This window comes from Lichenostomus cassidix, chromosome 7 (assembly GCF_008360975.1).
Source record: "Lichenostomus cassidix isolate B80296 chromosome 7, HeHo_3.0, whole genome shotgun sequence".
NCBI classification, from domain to species: Eukaryota; Metazoa; Chordata; class Aves; order Passeriformes; family Meliphagidae; genus Lichenostomus; species Lichenostomus cassidix.
Genome location: NC_139488.1, coordinates 3,398,322 through 3,418,992, shown reverse-complemented (window position 1 = coordinate 3,418,992; position 20,671 = coordinate 3,398,322). Strand labels below are relative to the sequence as shown.

At 45.1% G+C, this 20,671-nt stretch overlaps 1 protein-coding gene across 9 annotated transcripts in view; it reads left to right on the top strand.

Moving 5' to 3' along the window:
* Positions 1-20,671, top strand: part of AGAP1 (ArfGAP with GTPase domain, ankyrin repeat and PH domain 1) — a 305,386-nt gene that overhangs the window by 277,028 nt on the left and 7,687 nt on the right. For all 9 annotated transcript variants that reach the window (XM_085065825.1, XM_085065826.1, XM_085065822.1 and 6 more), the window contains one exon: positions 20,163-20,418. In XM_085065825.1, coding sequence (XP_084921951.1) covers positions 20,163-20,418 — 256 coding nt within the window. The remainder of the gene's footprint in view (positions 1-20,162; positions 20,419-20,671) is intronic.

The window sequence follows — 20,671 nt, the reverse complement described above, 5'->3', positions numbered from 1 at the left end:
AGCTTTGTTTCTGGCTCTGCAGGAAGCTGGTAGCCTATGGCAAGGGACTGGGGAGATAAGACTTCAGTAAGATAACTAAATGAAAAGGGCAGCAGTGAAAAGATGGTGCCGGCTTTTGACTGGACTGAAACTTGATATACACAGCAGCCCAAATGCAGGTTCCCCACAGCTCTCAAATATTCTCTGTTCGTCAGGGATAATGCTCCTCCAGCTGGATTTTTCCCTGTGTGGGTGCTGGAGTGAGGGACAGCAGCAAACCCACCGTGGAGAGCAGTGAGCAGAGGAAATCAGAGCAGCGTTGAGAGTAATTAAACAGCAGGTTAAATGTGCTGAGGGGAGCACAGGTGAGCACCGGTGAGGGGTGGGAGGCAGGAATTAGAGGGAGATGAAATCCCTTCCCGTGCCTATTAACAGATTGTGCAGACAGAGCAAAGTCCTGGCGCTGAGGCACTTTTTGTGTGAGGATTTGGGGAGCTAGAAGAAGCCGTGTCTTGGTAATTGGTGAGCCTCAGAAGGTGTGCATGGGCTGAGCTTCAAAAAGTCTTCATGCTGAACAGATGATTATGTCATGGCCTGGAAATCTTCTGGTTAACTTTGCTTTTCCTCCAGAGGATTTACGTTTCCCTGGTTTCATCCAGGTCGGAATTTCCTCAGGGATGTTTTTATTGTATTTTCACTTTTCTACAGCACCAGCCAGGCTTGGGAAACTGAGGTGCACTCAAAATTAAACCACAACCCCGCGAATGCTTGTAAGACTCCTCAGCAAGTGTTAACAACAGGATTGTGTCACTGTGTGCTAAAACTGAAGCATATCTAATGACAAGATGATGTCCAGAAGTTGACTTTTTTACTTTTTCATCTCAAGAAGCCAAAATTTGCAGCTCTGATCCTTTGCTAGTGACACATGTGTGCTCCTGTCTGAGCCTTTCAGATCAGATCTGCTTTGGCCACTTGTCCTCCCACTGAGGAGTCAGAAATAGATACCTGAGTTTGCTCAGATTCACCTGTTGCATTCAGGCAAAAAGAAGGAAGAGAAAAAGGCAGCTACAAAAATTAAAACCGAGAGAAAATTTAAAACTGGGGAATGGTAGCATTTCTTAATTATAGTATGAGATTTCTAAGCCACATCCTTTCAAACCCCAGGCTTTGTGAAGCCCTTTGCCTGTGGCACATCAGCCCCAAGACCAATGCAGCAGCATGGAGCTAGCACAAGGGGCTTGCTGGTGCCTCCATGAAATTTATTTAGAGGCTGGGTAAGCTCAGCAGCCAAAGGACCCTTTGAAATGCAGAGTTTTGGATGTTGAAAATCAGTCACCAAGATTTTGAGTGATTTTTTTAAGGATGTAGTGTGTTTTACAAGGGCTCCTGGGATGTTTGGAAGGGAGGTATGAAGGAGCAGACAAGGGTCAGGGATGTGCAGAATGTCTGATGGGAGTGCTCCAAGTGAAATGAGAGATGAGAGTGGCTCTTCTGACAAAGTTTTGGGACTCCTGAAATTAATACATATCCAAAGCTGATTTTTAGCTGGTGTTTGTTGCCACATTTGCATTTTTGTGGAGTCAGTAAGCTCATTGGATACCAATGTATGTTAAGATAGGGAATAAAAGACAGGAGAACATGGGATATCTCAGAAGTACAAGAAAGATTCCCTCCAACATCAATTGTGGTGTTTTATAAGACAAAAGTGCATGTGACATCCTGAGGGAGAGAGGTTTGGATTGCATTTTCTACAGCCAGACCATCTCACTGCCACAATGGGACAAGCAGGAACCAACCCAGCTTACAGGGAAAGCTTTCAGGGCTCAGCAGAAATTTGTGTTGACAGCCACGAGTAATAAAGTAGCATAAAAATAGGGCTGGTTTCTATTAGGTAAAGTAGCATAAAAATAGGACTGGTGATTCTGCAGATTTGCAGAAAGAAATGGTAAAGCTGAGCAGGACTTGGTGTGTTCACAATCAATATTGTGCTGTTGGTGTTTTGTGGAATTGTATATTCTTTTGTACCAGGGGTGCCCTGGTCAGGAGGGTTTGATGGCCAAGTAGGTGCCATGAGTGTTTTGGTCTGGAGCAGGAGAAGGCATGAGTTTGGTTCATGGGATTCTCCTGAACCACACAAAGTGGATTCCCTTTGGAGAAACCCAATGGGAAGCTTCAGGAGCACCCAGTGTGCTCCAAGCTCTGCTTTGAACTTCCTGTGTAGTGGGGAATGTTTAATTCCAAGGGTGAGGCTCAGTCAATTAAAAATAATTCCCGCTGGATCATAAATACAGGGTCTTTGTGTCACCTCTTCCAACCTACACATCTATTCCTCTCTTTCCCACTGTAGGCAGAGCCTCATTTCTCCACCAAAAGCACTAAATTGAATTATACTGCTTGCTCCAAACTCAGCCATCAGCTCTTCTTCAAAGATTTTGCATCCAAGTTTCCTCAGGATTTGCAGTATAACTTGGGAAAATTTTGCTAATCTTATATCCAGTTGTTGCTGGCCTCAAGAGTGTTCGGTTGTGGGTTTTTTATGGAATCTTGGTACGTCCAGTATTGTCTGGGGTGTGTGTATTTAGGAAACATGTATTTATCAAGCAAATATAATATGGTCAAGCATGGAATTCATCAAGCACATTTATCAAAAATTTATCAAGTATATATATAATATCCTCGATAAATTCAATATAATGTATAAATACATATATAATATACACAAAATATGCAATATTATTTTATATGTATATATAGTGCACTTTCTCTATTCAACAGTCAGGAAAACTGGTTTCACAGCTTTAAAAAATGAAAATTAAATATTTTCTGGGTGATGCAGTTTTTGTCAAAGAATACATTGGATGGGTAGCAGTTTGAGAAGCATGGAAATAAATCTTGGCTCATTTGGGGGTGTGAGGGGTTGCATTTCAGGCCACAGTTAAAAATCTGAGCTTTCTTTAAGCCAGAACTATACCAGCAGTGAAAATAGGATAAGACTCCCAGTAATCCAATATGATGCAGGAGTGAGGTTGGTACATATCATGACCATAATTTGCCAAAATAGAGAATTTTAGAGAAGAATGGTAAGCAATATTTCAAGTCTTCAGTGAGTAGCAGGAGATGCTTAAGGGGGTTAATAAAATTGTAATGATTATGGGGGAATGGAGGGGTTTGCAGGCATTTGGAGGTGATCTCCATGGAAAAATGGGTTCTTGTAGTTCAAGCAGTTGCTCCTAGGTGCAGGAGTAGGTGGTGGAGGATGGAGGAATGGGGAGGAGGTGTTTGGACAGGTTATTTCCTAAGCTGTGCAGTCCTTTCCCAAGGAAAGCAGTGATTCCCACCAGCAGGAAACACAGAGTGTGGAGCAAGGTAAAGGATGAAATGATCTCAGTGGCTTTTGCTTTCCAGATTCACCAAAGCTCTTAAAAGGTATCTCACAGCATTCAGATTTTAAAATATTTCTTCGCATTTCACATTGAGTCCTCACATCACTCCAGAAAACTGCAGAAATCAGCTGAAATCAAGATCTAATTCCAGTGCTCTTTCCTCCCTGTCCCCTGCTCCCCTCTTGCATCCGCTGGATGTCCATTTCTGTAAGTTTTCCCTTCAGAACAAACCTATCATTTTTCACCACAGGATATTTACAGCTTCAATCAGTGCCAAATTCAATTGGCTTCTGATCTCATCGCTGGAAGTTATAGATGCAGATATTATTTGCACTGTGGTTAATTATGGAGCAATCAAACTTTGGCTTTTCCACTGTAATTTCCTCTGCCAGCTAATTTAATTAATCACCCCCAGCTCAGCTCTTCCAGCTGCGACCGGCAGGGTCATTAATTAGACATGTGGTGGTAGCTCATAGACCAGTTCCTGTTAAGGGGCTGCTGCCCACTTGATCTCTGAGGGAGCAGTAGCTTTTTTGCAAGCATCCAGGCAGGATTGGAGGTAGCTGCCAGGTTATTGCATCCCTCAGAAGCCATTCCCAAAAGACAGCCCATAAGCAAACAGCGGGATTGCTGGGACTGGCGGCACTCAGCTCACAGAGATTGGGATCAGATGCTCACCAAGATGCAATTTAGGGTGTCACCCAGCGTTTCTCAGTGCTCCATCCATTCTGGTCTCATCCAGGAGCTAAAAAATAAATGCTCAGGAGCTTGACTGGTGTTTGTCAGATGGAAAATATTTTAATTGCCAGATCACATCAATGATAGGAAATTTTTTTTTTTGCTATAAAAGCTGTGCAAAATACCCAGCTCAGTCTGTCACATTGTTTTAGATCTCAGAATAATCAGTAATTCCTTTTTCTCCAGGGCAGAAGAATATTCTGCAGTAAACAAAATGGGTTGATACAGTTTAAGAGTCTCATCCTAAGCATTATCAGCAGAGGGCAAGTGATTTGGGATATGTGATGGCCCAGCCTAATAGCCCTGGGAAGTCCAAGCATTTCGCAGGGAAGGCAGCAGATCCTTAGTCTTTGCTCTGGCATGTCTTGCATTCTGATAGCTGGGAATACACACCCTGCCTTTGGGTTCTGCTCAGCATCTAGAATATCATGGATTCATGGAATCATTAAGGTTGGAAAAGCCCTCCAAGACAGAGTCCAACCCTTGACCCAGCACTGCCAGGTCCACCACTAAACCGTGTCCCTAAATAACCACATCTGAGGATCAAAGCATCCTCCAAATCCAACTATGTTCTCAGACTGAGAGTTTTAAGCATCCCTTGTTTTATTGCCAGGATCATCTTTATCGTGCCAGCAACGCCACTGGTGTTCCCATGCTGGCTCTTGGAGCTGGAAAAGCTGAAAATCCTCAAGATCCTTGTAGCTCCTGGGCAGGTTTTCCACGCACACAGAGACAGCCAGGCTAGTTTTATTGCACTTTGATTTCAAACCTGTTGCAACGCTGTCATGTCTAATCAGTGCCTCCGTCTGCCCGTGGTGGATTGTTGATGGATTGGTTGGAGTCTCCCCCACTTCTTTTCACAATAGACAAACTCCACTCAAGACAACTGTTTTAATCATCCTGGCTCACAAAGCCTCCTTTCAGCCTCCTCTGTCCAAAACATCCATCAACCCCGCCCAGTAATAGTAAACTGAAAATCAAAAAATCAGTTCTCTTCACTGTTTAGCTGCAAGTGCCTTTTTTAATATCAAAACAGCTCTGGGAACTCAAGTGAGCTCCCTTTTCTGAAGGAGAAGGTGCTTCTGATGCAACCTCCCTTCAAGTGCATCATGCTCTTCACTGGTGGCTTTTTTCCTCCCTTGTATCTCTCAGAAGGTTCCCTCAGTCTGAACTGTTTTGGGGAAGATGCTTTTAATACAAAGTCCCTCCACGCTCGGGGAGAGCTTTAGGGATGTTCACAAAGAGACCGTTCAGCAAGTGTTTCAGAGTGGAGAGGTCACATCTGCCTCTGCCAGCACAAGGAGATTGTTGACATGTTATTGCTGTGGAAGCCCCGAATGAGAGAGATTTGTAATTGAGAAGAGAGCAGTTTGTCACTTCAGAGGAGCTCTCTCTACACCTTGCTGTGGAGCAAAAGGCATCAAGCAGCACCCACAGCACCATACTAGGGATTCTCCTTTGGGAAATCCTTGCAGTCTCACAGCTGGAAAAGCTGCTGCTGGAAGGGAGTGGAGCCCAGGGGATGTGTGCATGTAAGGAGAGAAAATCATAGAATCACTGAGGTTGGGAACGACCTCCAAGACCATCAAGTCCAACCTTATATCTATGTGTATATTATAGCTTTATGGGAGAGATAGATAGATGATAGATAGATAGATAGATAGATAGATAGATAGATAGATAATTATAGTTTTATCTTTAAAAGATACTGGTAAATAATTTGCCACCCAAAAATAGAACAACTGCCAGCATTAACTAGAAGATAATCCGCCATAAAGACCTGACTCTGGAATAATCCTGTTCCTCCTTGAAGAAAGCCAGCATCCAAAATTCCCAAAATAACCATCAGTGTTCTGTAGGCAAGCTGGAGAATTAGTTTGTTTTTTGCTCTGCAAAAAATTGGAATTGCACTTGGTCTTGATCAGCAGATTGTAATCACCCGGTGCTACTTCACCTACTTGTGTCACTTGGTTTTGTTTTATTTGAGCAATAAATATCCTAAATCTCCTCAGAGTTATTGCGTGTCTTCTGTGGGGACTCATCACAGTCCTGCCAGGCATTCATCAAGGCTCCCAATGAGCCACCACATGAAGTATTCCTCTGCTCCTTATCAATCAGTTTGCTTATAACTTTACTTTCCCTCCTGAAGTAATCAAAATTTGATATTCCGCAGATTGCAGAAAATTGTCACTGCTGTATTCTGTGCTAATCCATCACGGGAAACAGGCATAATTTGGGCATCAGAAGAGCATTAAATGTTTAAATAAGCAAGAGAGTCCATTAACCGCTCCAGATGACAGGGCAGAAAAATGTTTGGATCACAGGTAGGTTGGGAATCGCAGCGCAGACCTTACGGAGCAATGGGGCATCCACACTCTGCAGCAGGCACAAGATGTCCTCTGTTCTTCATGGTATCACTCAAATATTCAAAAGGAATGCTGAAGGCAGCAGATGAAATGAATATTTAAGGTTAAGCTTCATTGTGAAGCTCAGTCAGCTCTTTGTGGAAGATATTCCATGTGGTTAAAGTATCCATCACTTTCTAGTAGCCTTGTTTTTCTTTCTGCAAGCAGGTAACTTCTACTAATGATGAGAGAGAGAGGAAAAGGTCTTTTTTATGCTGTAGACCTGAGCAAAACACAAACCTTTGCCATCTTCAGGTCTTGAAATAACTTCTCTGATAGTAAATGGGATGGACAGGCCCTGTGGGATGAGGCTGGACATGTGTGTGAGATGTTCTGCAAGGCTCTGAGCAACCTGGGATAGTGGAAGGTGTCCCTTCTCATGGCAGAGGGGTTGGAGTGAGATGGTCTTGAAGGTGTCCCTTCCAACCCAAACCATCCTGTCATTCCTGAGAAATGCAGGGTGGGGCTGCTCTGTTTCTTTATGAAACAGCAATTCCCATGGACTGGGAAGAAAATTCTGCACAGGGAGGCAGTGGATGTGGGATGTTTTTTGGGCCTTTATTCTGTAGCAAGGAGCCAATCCCAAAGTCTCCTTGGTGGAGGAATGATGGTTTTCTGGCAAGCTTCATGATCCTTCTGTGATTTGACAAAGCATCAGCAGAGCAGATGTTGAGTCACTCTGGATCACAGTTTGTGTGTTCACAGCCCCCAGTTTTGTCCTCTCCCTTTGGAGTCAAGTTGTGTTTTAGACTGATTTCCCCTTCTGGGAGCAGTTCTGTCTGTCCCATTTCTCTTTGCACAGTGCCATAAAGCAAACTCTTGGTTTTCCAGGGGAATAAATGGAGCTGGGCAGCGCCAGGGTGTTGAGCACCAACCCAGGGGCACATCTTCCCTTCCCACTAACAAAGACCCATTGTCATTAGAGTGTAAACCTTCCTTGGAAAGGGTGACTGGTGAGGGGAAATCACCAAGACTTGAGACAGTCATTATCAGCCAGTGCAAAGAGCAGATCAAGCTGTCCACAGCAATATCCCAGAGGAAGGTGCCCCAGGAGCCACCCCAGCTCGAGCCCTGGGAGCCACGGAAGGTGCTGATTGTGGTCATCAGTTTTTCTGCTGTTTTGAGCTCCCCTGCTACAAACACAGCCCAGCCACCCTCGTCTTAAAAGGATCCTTAAACCTTCCTTTTCTCCCCTTCCACCGCTTCAAAAACACAGCGCCTGACAGTCCAAATGTTTGAAATAATTGGATTCTGCATTCTAATTCATCTGTAAAGTATTCGTTGATTAAATTAGCCTAATAGATATTATTTCTTACATGACTGCATAATTTCATCCTGATTGGATCACTATGGCACTAACGAGTCCCCCCATTTACTATTGACTCGAGAATCACAGAAGGCTGGAGATAACTATCATCTTGTTTCCATTTTTTTTTCCTTTCCCAGGCTAAAAGTTAAACTGATTTATAGTAAAAAGGCACACAGCCAATGCCCAGGTACATCAGTGTTTTAGTCTTCGAGACCAGTGTTAGAATAGGAAAAAAACGTTCGTTTATATAATCATGAGCCCTCTTTTATTTACTCAGTGGGTTGTTTCTGAAGCAGAAAGATTAACTGACCATTTAAACTCCTTTGGGGGGGCGGAAATGGAGATATTTTTAAATAAAATACATTTTATTATCTCATCAAAACAGATAGACTCATTGCAAATGAACCTCGTAAGGGCTGCACACACTCGGGGAAATGAAAATTCTCCTCTCAAGATAATGTTCCAACCAAAGTGGTTTTAGCCTCTATTAGTAAGATTTTCTCTTTGAGCTGCAATATGAGTTGAAACCAAGAGAATGGAAGAGGAAAACAAAATTGCCTTTAGTTTTGTGCTAAATGAGAGCAGATCTTGCTTTTTAAGGAAGAGGGAGCTACCTTGGAGTCCCACTCCCCTGCCCTGGGGATGACAGGCTGCAGCTCTCCAGGCTTTTGTTGGGAAGGGGTTAACAGCAGGATTGGCTTCTCCCCCTGCCCCAGTGGCTGGAAACAGCTGGTGGGTTTTGTGTTGCGCCGGTGAACTGAGCAGCCCAAAGAAGTTTTTGGCAAACACTCGGCCTGACCAGGACAAGGAGAGGTGGGTCAGCTCAGGAAACCGTTTCCATGAGCCAACGGGGGGAACAATGCCCCGCTCAGCAGGGACAGAAGGGACACCCGCTCCCGCTGAATAGCTCCCCAAAAAAGCCCTCCTCAAAAGGAGGAAGGCCCATTCGCTTCTGGGAATCCAATAAATTGTTTCAGGAAGTGAAAGTCTGTCCCGGCTAATGGAGCCGTGATTGACAGGAGGTTCTCATTACGGCGCCCATCAGGGGACAAAGTGAATTCCAATGTTATTTAAGAGGTTAAGTAGAAATAAGATGCAGGTGACAGCCCAAGGCTTGAGGCATCAGGCACTGCGCTTCCTATGTTGTGTTTTTTTTGGGAAGAGACTCCATAAAATTTGAAATGAGTGGGGGCAGGGGCGGTTTAGGAAGTAAAACTTGGTCCTGCCATGACTCACGGGGAACTTACCTGGCTGGGAAGCAGGGAAGTGAAGGTTGCTTTGGGAATTCTTGTATTAGGAGGTTCCTGTCCCGAAGTCTACCTTACATGGATGTTACATTTGTAACTCCACCTGAGGTTGGGTCAGGTTGGGTTGGTCATGGCCAAGCCTGCAGGAGCTCAAGAAACATTTGGACAACACTTTCAGGCACAGGGTGGGACTGTTGGAGTGTCCGTGCAGGGCCAGGGGTTGGACTCCTGATCCCTGTGGGTCCTTCCAGCTCAGGACATTCTTTGAGAGGTTTCTGGGTGTGCCTTCAAGCTGTACCTGGCTTGAGAAGGAGAAGGGGGATGCATCTCTGGTGACTCAGGTTGCCCTGTGTTCCTGACCAGGAGGCATCTCCATGCTGCCATAGGTGAAATTAAAGGCTGTTTGTGGCCTTGTTCAGCAAAAAATAAAGCAAGGAAGAGCATCCAAAATGCAACGTTGCTTTCACAGACTAAAAGCTGTGATTTAAGCTGTGACCAGGGCTTTAAAGTCAATGCTATACCATACAGAGTATTTATTGCTGCATTTCTCCTTTTCCTGAATTCCCAAACAAGCAGCGTTGAGTGTCTTGGCACTTGCGGATGTCTTGGGGTGGGAAGCTGAGGGAGCTGCTGATTCCTGCTATTGACAGGGCCTTGCATGGTGCATGGTCAGGTAGAAGGATGTAATTAATTTAAGCACGAGGTTCACGGCTGGCTTGCGAATGACGGCAAAACTCCCGCGTGTGACGTGTGTAATAAATCTGGTTCGGTGCAGGATTAATGTGGTATTCAAAATGATTATTTACCATTTGGAGTTGAGACACGGCCGGGCACGAGGAGCAAATAGCTGTGCACAAGGCATTGGGGAAGGGTGCTCAGAGGGGAGGAGGAAAATACCTGCCTGCATTGTTTCACCAGTGCATTCCCAGGGAACGCTAATGAAAATTGCACTTGAAATGCAGGATTGATTTGTGATGAGCTCAGCCCTAAAGAGTACATTTGTGGAATGATAACCTGATTGGTGGTGCTGCCTCTTGAAGGGCTGAGGGGGTCTAATTGGCATATAACGCACTATAAATTTATTAGCAGCCCCTGCTTCCCCATTGGTGGGCCTTCTCCTGCTAACCACCAGGAAATTACCAATTTTCAGGAGTTACTCACTCAAGTCGTGCCGTGTCTGGGTTTTACAAAGAAGTCTCCATTGCTGCTCTCATAAATCCTGGCTTTAGAGCTCACACAGCTGGAAAGGGGTCACTTGTGCAGGGGATAGCTTGGACACCTTGTGTTTGCCACTCAGCTTGGGCCTCCTTGGCTCGTCCCTCCTCACCACAAGCCCAAGTTGCACAAAGACCATTAGGAGAGAATGAATCTGTTTGGCAGCCCTTGGGCTGCGGCTGCTGGGGACCAGAAATTACAGTTTTTTGGCAGTTCACATCCAAGGCTTTGATGATTCTTATTGATACATTCAGCCCCAGGGTGTCTCAGGCAGGAGAGGACATACCCACTGTTCTTTTTTTTTTTCAGGAGCACAATAGGAATATTCAGGAGCCAGTGTAATTATTTCAGTGAGTTCGCTTTTAAGATTGAGTCACAAATTAGAAAATAATATTCACATGTTTCTTCTAATTGGTAACAGATTAGGGATATTTTACCTTTTTTAAATAATTTCCAAATGTGGCCCAAAGAGGGATTTGCAGGGAAGCAGTTGGGAGAGAGAGGGAGCACTTGTGCACTGAGAACACTTGGGCAAGAGGCTTTAATTCCTTAATTCTGGCTTTAATTCAGCTTTTAAAGTCCTGCACAGCTCTCTCCAAGTTGCTTTCAAAGTAGAACTTGCTGTCATGTTTGGCAGGTGTCTCCAGTGTGGATTTTCTTTGCTGTCAGGTTTTCTGTGGGTTTCCCATGTTAAACATCTACCTTATGGCTTGTAAATCATAAAAGCCGAAAGATTTGTAAGTGATTAATAGGCAGAGGTGTGCCATTAGAAAAACCTTAACAGGACCTGAGCATTTCCATGTCTTCTGAAAGCCAAGTCCGTCTCTAATCTCACCTTTTTGGGACACTTTTGGACAACCTCAGTGTTGCACATTCTTGGCATCAGTGAGATGGTTCAGGTTGGATATTAGGGAAGTTTCTTCACTGAGAGAGTGGTTAAGCATTGGAAGGTGTTGCTGAGGGAGGTGGTGAAGTCACCATCCCTGGAAATGTCCAAGTAACAATTGGATGTGACACTCAGTGCCCTTGGGCATGGTGGTGTTTAGCTGAAGGTTGGACCTGATCTTGGAGGTCTTTCCCAAACTTAAGGATTCTGTGATATTTGAATTGCAAATGAGGAGACATCAGAAGTTGAGGGGAGTAGAAGAGAGAGCTCCAAGTCACTTGGGAAGAGTTGGACAGGCAAGAGGTCCCTGTAGCATGTTTAGAATGTGGATCCCATAAATGCTGCCCACAGGGATGGTCCAGCTGCCTCCCAGCCCTTGGACCTTCCCCTGCAAACTCTCCTGCCTCCCACTGCTGACTTGTGCAGAGCAAGCAGTTGGTTTTATTTGCTGCTCCAAATGTGTTTTTCTTCACAGTCTATGCTCAAATACAATGTTTATTACTTGTATTTTCTCTTTTATGCCTTACATAAATTCAGTGTAATGGTTGGAGGGTGCTTTTTTTCCCAAATACTCCAAAGAGCATCATCTTACTGCTTCTACTGGAATTAAGATACTATTAAAGCCCCCTGAAAGGACTTTTGTTTTTCCTTGCAAACCAAACTCATAGGAGTTACTGCTAACAAAGGATCTAGAAAAATTTCTGAAGGTCTTTGTGAAGCATTGTGATTAGACCATCCTCTTCCGGTTTTTGATCCTCAGGTAAAGATTGGGTTCTCCTGGAGCCCACAGCATATTTTTTCGATTTTGGATCAGTTGGACTTGATGCTCTTAGAGGTCTTTTCCAATCTTACTGATTCCGTGATTGAAGCCTCAAGCAAGCTCTCATTTGAGATCTCTGGAATATCTCATTTGGACACTCTGGAAGTTTGTCAACCCCCTCAGAGAGGATTTTTTCCCCCCTCATTATTTATAAGGTGCTCCCAGTTCTGCTGCTCCTCCAGTTTGCAGCAGGGCAAGCAGAGGAGAAGCTCCATTTCTCTTGCCTGGTGTGTTTGCGATGGGATTCGTTCCAAAGCCGATCACATCAGCGACTGTTATGGTATCCCTAATGCGCTGTGATGGGCGCAGCACGGGAGGAGCACATCCCTGCTCCATGCCACATTACTCAGGGATGGGGACACCTCACTCAGCCACTTCGCTCCGTCTCTCACCTGGCACACATTATTGAGATTTATGCATTGTGATATTTGTGTGTCTCTTGTTCCCCATCGCCACCTTTGAGAAGAGAATTTTCTTTTTTTTTTTTACCCCTTTCAGAAAAAAATAATCATTTCCTGAGCTCTACTTAAAACACTACTGCTTTAAGCACAGCCTTGCTATAGGAGAAAATTAGTGTTAACAAATGGCAAATTAATGGAATCTTCTAACCCGAGTGATTGTATATCAAATGGTAAATTGAAATTTCCAGTCTGTGTTTAGGTACTGACACAATGCAGTTTGATTTATACACTTAAGACATCAGGTTAAGTGTGGTTACACACGAGTAGTGAAATGCATTAGGTGCATGTTTCCAATTACTATTCCCTGCATATATTTATTTATTTATTTATTTATTACTGAAAACAGGCAAGAAGGAAATATATTCCTTTGTTTTAGCATTTCCATACAACTGTTGTTGAGCACCTGTTAGCGTTTTTAGGTAGTATTTGTGATGTGCCCAAGTGTTGAAGTTGACCAGCTCAGACATGGAAGTGTTCACTTGTGTGTCTAGAACCACACAGTGATAACTCATTTATCAGCCGTTTTTTTTCGGATAGCCAGCACAGTGATATGTTTTGGGTTAAATTTTGCATGGATGTTTACTTAGACATTGATGTAAAAGGAATCAAATCATGAACTCCGGAGTTTTCCTGTTGGTCAGCAGATAGTGGGTGTAAGGGAGTGGTTGTTCCTGGCTTTTGCATTCCAGACTCTCATAAGGTCTCTCCTTACAAACCTTAGCAGAAATCCATCTTCCTCTACTCTTCATAGTGCTTTTTAAATTATTTTCACCAAGCTGTGTGTTTAAAATCACAGAATCAGAGAATGATTTGGGTTGGAAAGGACCTTAAAGCTCATCCAGTTCCACCCCTTGCCACGGGCAGGGATACCTCTCGTTGTCTTTGTGGTCTCTTCAGGACAGTGGTGAACTCTAAATCCTTAGGGTTCACCGCTGTTAGGGTTTTTCCCTCTGAAATATCTTGGGCAATGCTGTTTCAAAAAATTCTGGGGCTTTTGGGGTTAGAGGGAAAGAACAGCTTGTGGCGTTCTTCAAGCTTTTTATTAAATCTCTAGGGATTGTTTTCATTTCACATAGTTGTACTGAACAAAGGAAAAACCTGGATTTTTATTGAGAAAATACTTAACCAGGTTGCAAGGCTTAGATTTGTCATCCTCAGGATCTTTATTCTCAACTTAATAAGCCTTATCTTAGTACCCACAATATCCCCTGCTGTTGTATGTCACACACTTTTTGCTTAACGTTATATGGAGTAAACCTCAGGTGTGATATATTTTATTGAGTAAACCTTAAAAATTATTAGATGGAGTGTCGTGCAATGAAAACAGAAGTTGGCTGCAATTTTATGTGATAAATCAGGGCCCACAATCACAGGGTATTTATCTGAAAAGCCTGGAGTCAGTAAACCTTGATGTCTCGGCCAGGCTGGTCATTAATGTTGGGCAGTGATAAATCCTGCAGGTGTATTAACACTTAAAGGTGAGGTGCTGCTTACTCCATGGAGAGGTAGCCCAGAAGTGCAGAAAGAGCAGCTGTTTTGGAGCCTTGTGTAGAGAAATGCTGTCAGGGGAGAGGGGAAAAGGTGGAGAATCTCCACTGAATCCGAATAATGATGATACTGGTGAGTGTCATGCAAGAAGTGATTAATTTGAGAAGCATGTTGAGCTCTGCACAAATGAGTGATCTCTGTCCCTCACGCACAGCAGGGCTTTTTTTTTTTTTTTCCCTGAAACATACAGCTGTGAGAGGAAAACTGGCAAATGGAATAGTGGAGCTAATGGGAGAAGGTCCAGAGCATGGGCCTTCAGCAAACAAGTCCCCGGCAATGCGAGTTGCTGTTGGTGGGAAAGTGTCTTTATTTCACAGAATCCTGGAATGGTTTGGGCTGGAAAGGACCTTGAAGCCCATCTCATTCCAACCCCCTGCCATGGGCAGGGACACCTTCCACTAGACCAGCTTGCTCAGAGCCTGGCCTTGAACACTTCCAGGGATTTGTGCCATTTGGTTTGGTTTGGTTGAAGAGGACTGAGAGCAGAAGTAGTCTGAATTTGGCATGTTTTTGCAGCATTGACTTGTCTGTTTCTTGGACAAAAATTTGAAGAGTGGCTTGAGCACAGTCCTCAGCCAGATAAGTTCCCCATCAGACAGTAATTAAATAATTTCCAGGCTGGGTTACCACACTGCCCACTGCAGACAGCCCTGGACCAGAGCTCCAGTCAAGACACGGCGTGGCTGATCCACGGCTTTCCTATGGGGCCAGCCTTCGTCCGTCAGGGATGTTTAACTTGTAAGAAGTAATAAGCTTAATAGGTTGACTTTATTTAATTATTAATGATCCCTTTCTGTCCTTACAGCTCATAAAACACCCTGTAGGTTGGCAAAACACTCATAATATTGATCCGGAGCCAGCAAGATATTTATTTCCTCTTTGCCCCGGCGCGCATAAATCGCGGCGAGTTCCCTCGGCGGGCGGGATTTACAGTGGGCCTGTTCCTTCAAAGCTCCCCGTAATTAAGGAATAAATACCCATCGGTCTTTGTTTGCTGTCTGGAGCCCTCTTGTTTGCCAGGGACCTGGATATTCCCGGTGGGCTTGTGCCTTCCCCCTTAGCAACGCGGCCGGGCGGAGAAGGCATGCGGGTGTGGAGCCGCTCAGCTGCTCAGCGCTGCCTTTGCAATGCAGCTGAGGGGTCTTCTCCTGCAGAGAGAGAGGAAGCCCCTGTGTTTTCTCAGCATATTGTTCCCAGCTCCTCTTCCATGCCTCTCCTCCCAGTTCCTGCTTTGCTCGGGGCAGGAAGGCACTTTAGAAATTCCTTGCTGCTAGCCCTTTTCTTCTCTGCCTCTCTTCTTCTCCCCCTTTTGCTGTTGCAATTAAAAGCATCATGAACCTTTCCCCAACATTTCAATCCTGTCCCCCCCTCCCTGATGTTTTCCTTTTACTCAGCCCAATGCTGCATCACCAGCTCTATCCAAAGCAGTGCCATTTATTGGGATCATCACGGAGGGGGTTGGTTAATCGGGAAGCCCCGGCACATCCAGCTGCCCAGCGCCGCTCATTAGGTGATGTGTGCTCCTTGCATGCTGGACCACAAAGCTAATGACACATCCTGGGCCTCGTCCAGGCGTTTGGGAGGGACAGTGGGTTAGATTTACTTCATTTTCTTAGAAGAGACACATTAACCTTGTCAGCTGGCCAACAGGAGAGGAAATTTGGCAGAGCTCTTGCTGCGCTGGCCAGGTTACCACAGCGTTAAAGGGTTGTACTTCAGTGAGCAACCAGAAATGGCAACACACGGGCACAGCACCTGCACAGCGACCACTGAGAGGCCTCCTCTCTTACAGAATCAGTTCCTTTAGCAAGAGAGAAGAAAAGATTAAAAAATTTCAAGACCTTTTCAGTGTTGTCAGAGGTGTGGAGCATAAAAATTCACTTCAAAATGCCTGTTTTTTCTGGTGGTGGGAAATCAGTGCTGTGCCATGGTAAATACCTGCTGTCCGCTGTCTTTCTAATTCAACCTTCAAAATTTGATCTAGCTTTTTAACAAGTGGTGAGTAACTCTGGATAACGAGCGATTGCCACGACATTTTAGTCATCCCTTTAGTCATGCTTTGGTAAGAGCAAGGCTGCTCTTGCTCTGGAGCTGTGGAATTCTGATGGCAAATTCCCAGGGTCTCCAGCCACGTGCTGTTGCCTACTCAGGCAATTTTGGGTCACTGTATGAACACGACTCTCTTTTCCCACCCTGCACATCCCCTTCGTGTTTGCTTTCTTATGTCACTCCACCCAAATATGTGTGAGGGACAAATGGAGGTGAGGGCAGAGGAGTGAGGAGGAGTCGGGATGGAGAGTGGATACCAACAAGATGAGGCTTCTGATGGGATTTGTAGGGTGGAAAACCCAGAGCACCACACAATGCACTCTGTGGGGCTGAGCTGTGTAGGATGTGGGCTCCTCAAAGAGCATCTCCAGTGCAAACCCACGACTGGGGACCACAGTGCAGCTCCTGGAGCGAGGCTGTGCTCGAAGCAAAATCTGCTTTTTCTCTTCTCTGATGCTCCCTGGTTACCCTCCCCCCTTCCAGTGCCCAGTATTTATGTTTCCACATAATAATGATGTGATGTGGCTGGCAGAGTAATTTAAATAATTGGACATTATCTTGAGAAGCAAGCACCTAATTAGATCAAAATAAACTGAGAACTGAAATTTTCATCTGTTTCTAATAACCTTTTACCTATGTACAGTATAGCTGCTGCAGCAGGGATTTCATTATTCACACCACTGTGTATTCTTGGGGTTCACTAGTGATGGAGGCTCCTGCAAGAGCAGAGAGCTTGGTGGACCTTTTTGAACAGGATGAGTGACTCATTCCTGGTTCTGCAGAGTGTTTGGCAGTGATCCTCTGCTATATTTGCCCCTTGAGGGGGCAAATAACCAGTGAGGTTTGGAGTCTGTATCAGCAGTCTGGGTTGAACGCAGAGCTTTAGAGAGAAAAGGCTCAAAGAAAGTCTGACCTTAGAGCTCTGTTGTTCATCTCTCTAAGTTTATCTAGGAGGTTGTAATCTGTTCATTTTAGTGAATATGTGGAAGAGGCAGCTCACATCTTCTCCAGTGTTTGGTGTCATTGGGACCATCTGAGCACAGGAAGATCTTGCTTTAATTTGGTCCTGAGAATTCCACTGTTGAAAGTTCACTGAAGGTGTCTTGGTTTGGCTTTGGCAGCTACAGCTGGAAGTCTCTGGTATGGAGAAGGTCATTTAGAATTGCCAGCATTACAGTTAAGGGAGGAAAAAAGGGAAATATTTACTAGCCTTTATTTTAGGGACTGGTTCAGTGTCTTTCTCCTGATGAGTTGCTCTTCCTCACACTTCCTCGGACTCTTATTCAGTTGATTTATTTAAAGGTATGTCAGTGCTGGCTGAAATGAAACACTGTGCCTCCTCTTCCTGCTTATTGCTGACCGCTCCAATAATTCATTTTTTAGCTCATTAACTAACAGGGGATGTGAGCAGTGGTCCTCCGGGGAACTGCAATGAGGTTAAGTGATCTACTGCTGACAACTCTGCTCTTGGACTGGCCTTCCTTGGGGGAAATGAAACCTCAACCAAGACAAGCTGTGGATCCCAGAAGTGAAATTGGGGCATCAGAGCAACAATTACAGTATTTATGTCCTGTTGTCAGGGTTTGTGAGATGAATGCGTGTGGCAGAGCTGCAGCTGTCTCCAAGGAAAGTCCCCAGGACTTCCCATCCAAACTAAATGGTTTGTGCCAGACATGTAGGGAGGATGTCTGTGGACACTGGATTTCTAGGTGCTCATTGGAAAGCAGTCCCTCTGTGTTGTGGCTGTCCACGAGGTCTAGTCAAGTGTGCTTTTCCTCTTACCTCTGATAAGGTTTTTTCTACCCTAAAATCCAAATCTTTCTTGTGCCCAGTTTGTACTCCTGAAAAAGACCTAAATCTCACTCGATAGCTGATGTCAGTGATGTGCTGCCCCAAATGTCTGAGGCTCCTGAAACACCTTTATTCTGATTTGTGGTGTTCCTTCACTCCCTAATGCCCAATTCCACCTTTGGAGTCACATCCAGCCTTGATGTGACTCCAAAGGTGGAATTGGGCATTAGTGAGTGAAGTCATTTGGTGCCCAGCGCTGAGGCAGCTGGCAGCACATTCCCCGTCCTGTGACATTTACTTTCAAAAGGTTTCCTGTTCTTTCCCCAGCCTTTTGATGCAGTAGGATAAACCTGAACAGGACTGGGGCATCCCAATTCCTCTTCCTGGCATCCTTCCAGGAGCATCAGGATTGCCCATGCGACACACAGCAAATGTGAAATTCATGGTGATGGGTTTGTGAACCAGCAGCCTCAAGCTTTGAGAGCTTCTGCCTGAACTAAGCATTTACTCTCTGTATTTTGGTGCATGTCACAGCATCACTATTACAGTTTAAGCTGAATGGTGATTGGAAGTGGGAGACTTGTGTCAAACAGCTCTTTTCTAAATAGAATTTTCCAAAATAAATAATAATAAACTTCTTCTTGAGCCACAGTGATCACAACACCCAGTGCTCTGACAGGAGCCAAAAGTTCCTTTCACTCAAAACATGGTCTGGGTGCAGACTCTTCACTAAGCTTAAAAATATTATTACTGATGTGTCTGAGGTACGTTGTGCCTTTAGGATGTGTGGACATATGAAAAATAAATTCCCAAAGCCCTGGTGTGTGAGCAGCACAGGTTGAATCACTTCACTTTCCAGTCTGGCACATTTTAAACGTGTAGTGGATGTGTTGGTTATACTCTCAATACCTCTATGTGTGTTTAAAAATCCTGGGAGATCTTTGCTGAACATCCTTGAAGATAGTCTCTGTGGATACTGGAAGTGGAGCTGTTACAAGAATACCCAGATAATTGCATGTTACTTTATCCCTTTCATGGCACTCATTCTAGTTTGGCTTTTTACCTTAAAAAGATATAATTAGAAAAACCATGAATTAAAGATTCTGATAACAGAACTTACCCTTCCTCCTCTCCATCTGGAATACCTGCAGTGATACTCCATTTATCAGATCCTGCCATCAAAGGTTAATTTGCAACTGCCCAAATGGGTTGTGGAGAGGTTTTTTTTGGTGTGTCTTTTAGCTTGCAGGAGTCATTCAGAGGTTTGAGGTAAAAGAAGCACTCTCTGTGTTAATTTTCTGTTTGCACTTTTGCTCTGAAGAAAAGCCCTGGCCCTGTTTGTGGAGTAAACTGTGGTCGGGGCAGGGAAGCTGTGCCTGCTTTGGGAAGCTGTGCCTGAAAGCATCCAGGCAGGTCAGAGCAAGGTCACTCCACATGTCCCAGGAAATGATGCAAAACTAATCCAGATTTGCTGGTGGAAGGAGATGTTTACATAAGTATTTAAAAACAGATTAGGGCTAACCTGACACTAGATTACTGGGAGCAGTGTAAACACGGCTGAAAGGCGTAAACAGAGCTTGGCCTTTTGTACTCCAGAGGAGAGAATCTGTCACCAGGACCCAGTTGCCTGGCTCAGGTGATGTATGTGGTTTTCACAGGCTGAGCAGATTACCTGAGGGACCTCTAAATGGGACTTTGTCTGGGGCTGGGGCTCTCAGATCATGTAATTGTATGGTAATTTTTTAAAAGGCGAGTGGAGGGCCTTGTTTGTAGTCCTTGTTCTGCTGTAACCTGATAGCACCCACAGAGCTTCTGATGGTTCTTTGATAAATCAGGAGGAAAAGGTGCTTCAAAGCACCGGTTTGAATTTTGGAGAAACAGAGGAAGCATCCTCATGCCTTTGGGAACATTACTCAGCTTGGAGAGGGACAAAGCACCCTTGTTTGGTTACTTCTGGTCTGGGATACACAAACTGGGTGCAGTTTTTCAGTGCATTTTCCAGCCCAACCTTAAGGTAGACCCTGGCTTGCTGTTGTGTCTTTGGCCTTTGTGGCAGCGAGGGCTCTTGCACTGCCCTCTTGCTGGCCCAGGGTTTTTGAAGACCTCTTGGCTGTTGTGATCCTACAAGCCCATGGGCACAGCATCCATCAAGGAGGATCTTGAGCATTGGCTTGGAAGCAGTAAAGTAGACAGTTGCTAAAAATACAACTGTTCCTATGGTTCAGGTGAACTCCTATGAGGGCTTTCTTGCCATAAATTTGCAAGAGGAAATAACTTCCTTGTTGGCTGTGACAGCAGGTGAGAGTGACTTGTCCCCTCTGGCTTCCCTAGGGAAGAAAAGGAGCTCTGGATCCGCGCGAAATACGAGCAGAAGCTCTTCCTCGCCCCGCTGCAGTGCCTGGAGCTCTCTCTGGGCCAGCATCTGCTGAGGGCCACAGCCGAGGAGGACTTGAGGACGGTGATCCTGCTGCTGGCCCACGGCACTCGGGAGGAGGTGAATGAGACCTGCGGAGATGGGGACGGGCGCACCGCCCTGCACTTGGCCTGCCGGAAAGGGAACGTGGTGCTGGTGCAGCTCCTCATCTGGGTAAGGACTGCCCAGGGCAGGGGTGCCTGGGGGGCTGGGCTGTGTCTCTTAGCTAGGATACCACAGACAGGTTTTGTCCCTCACGTGAGACTCCCTCCCTTGAGTTTCCATATTTAACTCAGTGCTGCCACACTCGTGTTGTCTGGCTGGTCTCCTGCCCTCTCCCCATCCTCCCTTAAATCCGAACCTCTCCATCCCAAACCCACTCCCTCTGAACACCACAGCTTCCAACAGTGCATCTCTTCTTCCCCTG